The 9798-nt window shown below is 37.8% G+C and overlaps 1 protein-coding gene across 1 annotated transcript; it reads left to right on the forward strand.

Moving 5' to 3' along the window:
- Positions 1–1422: 1422 nt before the first annotated feature.
- On the forward strand, positions 1423–2025 carry LOC143860245 (Integrase-type DNA-binding superfamily protein). The gene has a single exon (XM_077370811.1). The coding sequence runs from the start codon at positions 1423–1425 to the stop codon at positions 2023–2025; it is 603 nt and encodes a 200-aa protein (XP_077226926.1).
- Positions 2026–9798: the final 7773 nt, after the last annotated feature.

Below are 9798 nucleotides of genomic sequence, written 5' to 3' on the forward strand. Positions count from 1 at the left end.
GAATGCATGCTTTGATTGAAGGGGAAGCAGAATTTTGATTTCTGTCATAACCCTTGTTGATCTCCTGTCGATAGAGGTGGCACCCAAAACGGACACTCAAATTTTCTGCCTAAAACGAGCAAATTTAGGCAGAAAATGTCTAAAGGGAGAGAACATTTTTTGTTTTTGATGATTAAGAAAGGGAGAGAACATCTTGATAGGTTGTTGGAGCTCCCTTTGCACTCTTGTTGTCTGTGGAACCCTTTTCCAACCAATGTGAAAACCGGCCAAACACATACTAGAATTGGATAAATGATCCACAGACATAATTGTGGTCCTTAAGTGGGGGGCTTGCCTATGTATTGGACTAGGTGGGACCCAGCTCGGTATGGGCCTGATAGTTTAAAGGGATTAATCTAACACGTTAAACCATCATTCCTGAGCTTACGACCTATTAATTAGGTACCTAACATTGGGTATCAGAGCAGCCACACTACATCACGTGTTCGAGTTGCAAAAGAAACAACTTAAGAAGAGGGCTGCCTAGTAAAAATGTAACGTTTGCCTCCGTGGATGGTGTAAGCTATGGAAATGGCTACTTAAAAAAAAGGTCAGAGCGAAAGCCTCCATAGAGTAGATCGTCGGGGATGGCAGATGCAAAAGTGTAGTCATGGGAAAGTTTAAAGGGCCTAATCTAACGTGTTTAGTTAGTCTTGGGCTCTTGGCATATTGATTAAGTACTTGACAGGCATCTTGTCTTTCCTTTCCCATTCAGTGTCACCACCTCAATCAATTCTTTCCATTTCCATTCCCATTCTTTTTTCTGCATTTAAACAGACCCAAGATGTTCAATAGCCTATTGGAAAAGTAGTTGCTAAAGTGTGAAGTGACATTATCATTTATCAAAATAGCGGGGTGGGGATATCATTAGCCTACTGGCAAGGAAGAAAGGAAGAAAAAAGTTGTGAAAGTGAGGGAGTAAATGAATAGCGATTGAGCCCAGCCATGTGACTCCATCAAATGCCTTATCACGGGCCCGGTGTAGAGATGGGATAGCCTCAAAGACGCACTCATCGAATGATCTGGAAAATGGACGCTCCAAAATCTCCAATGTCGTTGCAGATACTCCAAAAATTAACACCTAGAAATATCAAAGAGAAAAGCCAATGTAGTTGGCCCTCGCCCTCAATATGAGGACCAACTGCATGTGACTAGATACGACAAGAAAAAATAAATTCAATCAAAATGACGAAACAACCCCCAACTCCGAATTAGACAAGAGAGGAGGGTAGATTGGTCATTATAAATTTATAACGGTCACGTTTACGAGTTGAGGGATCTTTAGATAGACGTTGGGGGATTAGGCTCAGGGCCATTTAGGGAATTTTAGCTCCAACAATCATATAAAAGCCCAACGAAGCTTAACCCAACTGTTCCCGTGATATGGATGAACCAACTTCTTCCGTCAACTCCCAATTTCCGGCGACCGAGAATCTGACCATATCGCCGGAGGGAGAAATTAATAGCCGGAAAAGTGACGTCAGCAGAGGAGGGACTCGTCACCCTGTGTACAAAGGCGTGAGGAAGAGGCGGTGGGGAAAATGGGTGTCAGAAATCCGGGAGCCGAGGAAGAAGTCAAGGATATGGCTCGGCTCGTTCCCGACTCCAGAAATGGCGGCTAGGGCGTATGACGTGGCAGCATACTGTCTCAAGGGGAGGAAAGCTTTGCTAAATTTCCCTGACGAGGCGGAGCTCCTTCCTCGACCGTCCACGTGTATGGCCAGGGATATCCAGGCGGCTGCAGCCGCTGCGGCCGCTAAAGTCTCTAGCCAGGAAGCCGATAAATCGCAAGAAGGGAAGGAAGATGATTTCTGGAGGGAGATTGAATTACCGGCACTGATGAACGGTGGGATTTCTCCGGCGAATTTAGAGAGCCGAGAAGTTTACTGGGAGACGGAGTTGGTGCAGGAGTTCTTGTACTGTAATTCTCTCTGCTCTTTTTACTGCGACGAACCTACGTTGCTGAATGGATCCTGTCTTAGCTAACGTGCGCAGTGGATGTTTTTTTGGTACCTCTCTCTTTTATTTATCTCTATCTCTGGTTCGGTCCCATGCGTTGAATTTCTTCTGTAACTACCATATTTGTTGTAATATTATTATAGAAAATAAAATGTAATAAATTGGGGGGGTCTCTCGTATGTTAAAAAAGTAAGGTAAATGTAGTCATTATTACAAGTTTATAAACTAAGAAATTGGGTTTGCAATCATTTTTTTTGGGAAAAAATATAAATTCCCTAGGAAGAAGTGGGTCCAGCATGTTTGTTGATCCACGCTCTCTGTGCCCTAATTAAATCTCCTGATTTTGATGCTAACCTTCTGATTGATGGCATTGAAAATGAACAATTAAAAAGAAGGAAAAAAAGAAATCCAGCAGTTGACATTCAACATGAAAATCCCCTTTCAACAAAAGGTTAGGATCATCGGTAACCATAAGAAGAAAAAGGGTTGGGATTGTCAAAAATAGGAATTAATTTTTTTAGGCCCTGTTCGTTTGAGATTATGACAAGCGATTGTAAGCATGGTTTTAAATTTCGACCGACACCGACACCGAAATCGATCAAAACCGAAACGGTCATTTATTTCGGCCGAAATTTTGATTTTTCCAAAATTTGACCCAAAAAATCTGTTTTTTTAATATTAATTTAATATTTCAAAGAAATTTCGACCGAAATTACCGAAATTTCATATTAATAAAATATTGGTTTCCGGTTTACCGAAATTTCAAAATTTCAAGGTCCGAAACCGGTACTAAAACCGAAATTTTAAACCTTGATTGTAAGTGCCAAACCTATTAATTATTTTAGGCCCGGTTCGTTTCATGGTGGCCAAACATGGCCTTTATGATTAAACATGATATCCCTATAATTGGTAGACATCTTTTTCATGTGTTAAAGCTTTTATGAAGAAAGTACATAGCGTTTTGAAATAAAATTCAAAAAATAATGATTAGACAAATGTGTAGTATTTAAAGCTATAATACAAAGGAATTAGGTCTAAGTTGCAACACATAGAGTCATGGAGTGACTCGTTTGTTGCGCTAATATATAATTAATATTAGATGGTGTGACAATCAGGCCTTCTTCAAAAAGCTGCGATGAGATGGAAACATCTTGGTAATTGATAGCGTCCATCACAGGATAAATTTCTCCCCACAATTTGCATGTATCATGCATGAATGTATTTGCTTTTATTATATTTATATAATGAGAAGTGATATATTCACCCACTTTTATTCCCTCTGCCAGCTTCGTCTAGTGTGTTTACGAGACTACCTTTTGCACCACAAATTGATCATCCAGGTTAGAAGAAGGGGTGAATATATCATTTCACTTGTATAATTTTTTTGTGGTAATAATTAAAATGCATTTTATATGCGTGAGTATCAAATGCATTGCATGCAGATTAGGGGCATAAGAGAAGATTTGTAATGCCAAATCATCTAATTAGTCTTCTTGATGTAGATGACATCATACGGTTAACAAATAATTTAATTACTTAGGCCCTGTTTGTTTTGAATTTTGAGAACTGACTGTGAGTCCAAAACTGATTATTGGTTTCAAAATAAAATGTAAATTTGAATCCAATTATCAGTTATGGACTCACAATCAGTTCTCAAAATCCAAAATAAAAAAGGCATTAGAGTGTGCGCGTCTGTGTCTTTGTGTATTTAACTTAAGAGGCTAAGAGGATAAAGATGATTTGTGGTTTATAGGTGAATTGATGCGTCCGTCTTTGTGGTTGTGTCTAAAACTATAAATGATACACCGCTATGAGAAAAAGACATTGAAAACAATTGAATTTGCTGACATGGCCAAACCCCAACCTCTTGAGAGAACCGTATTGGATTTTGGTTAAAAATCATGAAAGGCCTCCCTATCTTTCTCTCTTTCATCTTCCCCTTTGCTACAAGGTCCTGTTTAGTGTTAATTTTAAAGTGTATTTTTTTTGTTAGCTTTATTTTGTTTTATTTTGAAGATGTAGTGAGGGCAAATTTGTAATTTCGTATCCATGGGAATGTTGGTCATTTTGCCTAGCTTGCACATGTGTGAGCCACACATGTTTGCTTCATCTGTTCCTACCACCTACCTATTTCAAATTCAAACCCTTCCCACTATCTCCTACAAAAGCTATTACTTCTCTTTACTTTCCTTGACTAAGCTTAATTCTAATTTACTTCACTTTGGTAGAGATTCTCCACTATCTACCTAGACCTCCATTGAAGCTATCGAAGCTCTCTTGTGTGCAAGCTAGTGTTTGAAGCTTTCTTCTTTTTGTTGTTCTTTATCTTCTAGTGTTGGGCATTGGTCTTCTTCTACTTGGTTGTTCATCTTGGGCTAGTGTAAACTTTGGTTTCACTATTTGAGAAGAGGATTTTCCGGTGTTATGAAATCCAACTTTCTCTATATTTAGGGCTTATTACTCTGAACGATGTTTAGGACTTAATCCTTGGAATGTTAACTTGTTCTTTTTGGGAGACCTGTTTGGGCATGTTTAAAAAAGGGATTCGTGCTGAACTAATCGGTCAAAGGCTAGTAGCTCCACTTGAAAGTGTACTGAGTAAAGTTAATACAAAGTCTCAAAAAAAAAAAACAAACAAACAAACAAACTCATGTAATAACTTAATAAATTATATAACTTTAAAATAAAAATATAATATAAAACTAGCAAGTTAAGTAAAAATTTAGGCAAAAAGAAAAGTTTATAATTAATTAATTCAAGGAAAATGATAATTAAAAAGATGGTAGCTGTTAGACTCCTTCATAAAAGGCACTTACGTGGCGCGTTTGTGCTACATTGGAATCGTTGGTATGATCGGCGATCACTAGCCAAATGTCATTGAAAATGTTGATGGAATACTGCACTGTTAATGGTAAGCACGGTCCCTGTATGTTGTTTTCTTGTAGAGATTGATTGCCCATTAAGCACATGTCTTGTGTTGTATAGTTGCCTTGTATAGATTAAGCATGGTAATATATATGTAACGTTCATACATATAGAATTATATACATATACAAAAGTTTCTCTTCTCACCTTTTGTTTTCCTGCCTTTTTGGTTTATTTACGGAAAAAATCTTGGTCAGATGATCTTGGGTCTTTGATCCATCAAATATCTTTTTGGGTTCTGCCAACAAAAATTAAACAATTGATTTGGTAATGATTTGGCCCTATTCGTTTTAGATTGTGAACCCAAACTGAGTCAAATAATCGGTTTGGGGTTCACAATCGCTTGTCACAATCTAGAACGAACAGGGCCTTTGTCTTATGCATTGGATGTATGTTTTGGTTTTGGTGATTCTTCATCTTGTGCATGGGATGTGTATTCAACATTGGAGGAAGATCAGGTGGCCGGGTCGCCTCATGGTGTTCTGCAAAAAGGTTGAAATATGTTCTCGATTAAAAGATCAGAGTAATCTGAGGATTTTCAAATCACTTCTCTCCCCTTGGTTAATCATAGTAATTTTTCCCTGTTTTTTTACACTTTTTACCCTCTCCTCACTCATGCCCTCTCTAGGCTCTCCTTCTCCCAATCTCCCTAGCCCTCTCTCACCACTTGAGAAACTAAAATCCCCTGGAAAAAACTTTCATGGCAGCCAAACATGGCCTTTCTGTAAGATATTTCCACTGAGAAAGTGCTGACGGTATGTAGAAAAACTGCCATACTGTTGTCACAAGCATGTCCACAAGTTTGAAACATAAAATTGGTGGAATACGATTGGACTGATAAATGGTGGAATATGATTGGAAGCTTTCGGCTTGCAAAAACTGTAGAGATTTTAGCCATGGAACTGATAAATGCAACTTCATCTCAGATTCTTAAAACATCTCAAATTTCCCACCAAGACAAGTTTGGAAACCCAAGCCAGCCATTAATGCCCCTAGAATTCAGTTAGAAGAATTTGGAATTTCTAATAATGTTCCAAATGAGGGGGCTGCTTCAGTTGCAATTCAGCCCAAAACCAACTCTCAAATCTCAAAGGAGGTCGCTAATACCCAGAAGAGAATCCTTATTGTCAGTAGAGAAATTACTAAAGGAAAAGGTTGTGAAGCCAGCCCCCATATCCGTGTGCATATCAACAAATTTTCAGCTTCGCAAGATTTGGATCAACCTCCATCAATGACCTTCCTCAACCCGAGAAGTCTGAAATTCTTGGCATGGCGTCTGAACCTGGACCTCGGCATATGGTCCAAAGAAGGAAGACCAAGAGCCCCTCCCTGCTCCTTTTAGCATCTTCTTCGTGCAGTCTCCCCTTCTCACCGAAGCTTTCTTAGGCCCCTCTATCTCGGTCCTTTGGTTTTGTTTGGGCTTGGCTCCTCTTGCTGTTGTTGCTTGGAGCATTGTTTTTCTTTGGTTGTTTTGTTTTTCATTGGTTTATGTTCCTTTTAGTTCGGCTCATTTTTTAGTCCTTGTATCCCCTGTTAGGGGTTGTTCTCTTTGCTCTTCATGATGTACTTTTCTATCTATTTTAATATATTTGGTAGGGGTCTACCTAACCCCTGCCTCCCATAAAAAAAATGTGAAAGAGTGGTCTTACTAACACCAACGCTCCAAACATAATTGGATCCGTGGGATTGCATTTCCCTTACAAGCAGAAAGCTGTGAAAGAAGACTTCAATCAATGAACAGTATGGCACTAACAAATCGGAGACGGGTCCAGTCCAAGGTGATGAACTTCTTTTATTTCTTTATAATACTAGCAAATAAGAGATGGGCCCACTATTTCCACCAATGCCACCACTCTTAAATCATGTGGGCCTGCTCGCTACAACATGATAACATTTCTCTACCATTAATTCTAACTTTCTATGTTAAATCCAAAGTGGAAACTAATAACATGAACAGTAGTGGACAATAAGGTAGGAGAAAAATGTGTAAATGTCAACCCCTTTCAAGGATAAATTCGCCCTTTTTTTACCAGTAATTTATGGATCCTCTCATAAGTATAAATATATTTCGGCGTCCTAAAGCAATGAAAGAGAAGGTGCACCTATAAAAATAATGGGGGTATAATTATCAGCTTCCCATTGAAGAGGCTAAATTTTGCAATGGTCTGTGCACAGAGTTTCATCTAAGCAAACGAACTTGACAGACCTCTCATCTAAATACGTGTGGTGTTGTTAGATGTTTGGGACCACGCCAATGCCCACAACCAGGAGTACCAGTTCCTATGTATAAGGACTGTCCGATCCAGGTGGGCTCGCTTCCAATATTTTTGAACGTAAAGATTGTTGAGCTGTATGTAACAGCTTAAGCTTTTGGAGTAATTGGTTGTTTCACAAAGATTGTTCTGCATCGTTCCTTTTACATGTTTGGTTTATTTAGAGAAAAAGACCACACTTAAAGGCGTTGATTTAAACTACTGTAGATAGGTAGTAGCTGAAAAACTCTCCTTAGGGTCATCATAACCCTCCACTATATTTGGTGTAAAACGGACGGTTCAGATTTTTCAAAAATGATGTTATGTACATTTTGAATCTTAGGAGGCATGAATCTTGGCCTACTAGCAAGGTGAACCTGGTTTCTCTTGATTTTTTTTCTTGTACAATATTCACATGTTTTCATGTAGAAAGATCAAAATTAATCTTAGATTTAAAAGTATTTTAAATAAAATTAATTTAAAAAATCTGTGTTCTAGTTTTTTCACTTGGTCAAACATCATCTCATAGATGATCATGGATCAATTTGACAATGGTCACATGCCTTCGTCGGCAAACGACAATAATTATCTTTGGAAAAAATGACATTTATTTAAACACGCGCTCTTCAGCTAAATGGTGCATATTTGAAAAGTTACCAATATTAATAACCTGTAATTGCCAATGATTTATTTTCAATACAAAATAATAAATATAGCACATATCTTCTTATTCATTCCGACCCGAGATATTTCTCGGGTAGGGTTGGGTTCTCCAAAACCCGACCCGCCCGACCCGAGTTGCAGCCCCTAAGTGATCCTATAGCGGGTTAATTATCTAGTCCATGATATTTTCATTCACCTAAAAACCCAATTTTAGGGTGTGACAAGATCAGTGCAGCGGGTCTAGCACAAAACTCCATTTTCCATGCCCGTACCAAATATGTAGAGATTGAATTTTATTTTATGACATCGGCTCCTAATAAACATTTCGACGTGTGTTATATTCCTATTCGTGATGAAACTGCCGACATACATACTAAAGATCTTTCTGCCGCTCGATTTAAGACATTGTGAGACTAGTATTATTAAAAGTAACCTCATCATATCGCAATTACATCCAAATATTATAAATGCCATACCTATCAGATATTGATGTGTGTGAGAACTATTCAACAACTTCTTCCTGCACTCTTCTCTTTAAGTTTTAGCAATCCTTAAATGATATTGTTAAACACACAACTTTCACCGAGACTAATTAAAAATAATAAGTATTAGCTCCACTCCTCTCTTTAAACATAGATAATATGTAACCAGGCTTTAGATTAATTGTCGTGGGGTATATTCTAAGAATGTCGGCCTGTAATTATGATTTATTGGGTTATTTACTGTTACATGCTGGACATTTGAAAAAATGGCGAGAAAATGTTGACTTTTGAAAAAACTCTAAGAAATGCTATTTTATTAAAAAAATAACTTTTTAGGACGAAAATACCCCTAACCTTACTTTATCTTTCTCTTCTTTGTTTTTACACTTTTTTACTTTTACTTTCAAGTTTTACAGTTTCATTTCTAGGTTTTACTCCGACTCTTTTTGTGTGAAACGGCCCATTTTCCGGCGATAAAAGCCTTCTTCTCCGGCGATAGAAGCCTTCTTCTCCGGCGAAACATCTTCATTTCTCCAGCATATGCTCATTTGTCTTGAGAGGGTAGAAGGAGTTCTCTTGAGACACCCCTTTCTCATTTTCTTTTTCCTCCTCCAAATATCCAAAATCTCATTATCTTTGTAAGTATTTCCCCTTTTCTAGTGGCTGTAGCCAAAATCAGTTGCCCAAAGAGCTCTCACTAGGCAAAAGGGTAGTGGAAGCCAAAATGGTACTCGCACGGGTTATTCATAGCCAAAAAATAGGTTACTTGAAGCTAAAAAAATGTAGCTCGAATCCAAAATTGATAGCTCAAACCCACAAATTGATAGTCGAAGCCAAAATAAAAGGCAAGGTACTCGAAGCAAAATGTAAGTTATTTGAAGGCAAAAATGATAGTCAAAGCCCAAAAAATGCTAGTTGAAGCCAAAAAAAAGTTACTCAAAGCCAAAAATGATGGTCGAAGCCAAAAAAAAGTTTACTTAAGTCAAAAAACTAGTCGATGCCAAAAAAAAAAAATTTACTCAAGCTAGAAAAAGTTAGTTGAAGCCAAAAAAAGTAGTCAAAGATAAAAAAAAATTTAGTCAAAGCCAAAAAGTGTTAGTCAAAGCAAAAAGAGAAGTTTGTCGAAGCCCAAAACGTGATAGTCGAAGCCAACAAATATTTCTCGAAGCTAAAATATATTAGTTAAAGACGAAAAAAGTTCCAAATATTACTGGAGTTCAAAAGTTTTAGCCGCAGCCAAAAACATGTTAGTCGAAGCAAAAAAACTAGTTATTCGAAGCCTAAAAAAAATTTAGTTGAAGCGAAAAACACAACGGCGAATGTTACAGGAAACACATTTTTCACTTCGACCAAGTAATTTTTGGCTTCGACCAAGTAAATTTTGGCTTCGAATATCCTGTTTTGGCTTCGAGTACCTGCTTTTGCGTTGAAAAGAAGAGGGGGAGATCTCGAAACCCTTTTTGAGAAAGATTTGACGA

The sequence above is a fragment of the Tasmannia lanceolata genome, unplaced genomic scaffold, assembly GCF_043159265.1.
Source record: "Tasmannia lanceolata isolate RefF3 unplaced genomic scaffold, GAP_Taslan_0.1 ptg000037l, whole genome shotgun sequence".
Taxonomy (NCBI): domain Eukaryota; kingdom Viridiplantae; phylum Streptophyta; class Magnoliopsida; order Canellales; family Winteraceae; genus Tasmannia; species Tasmannia lanceolata.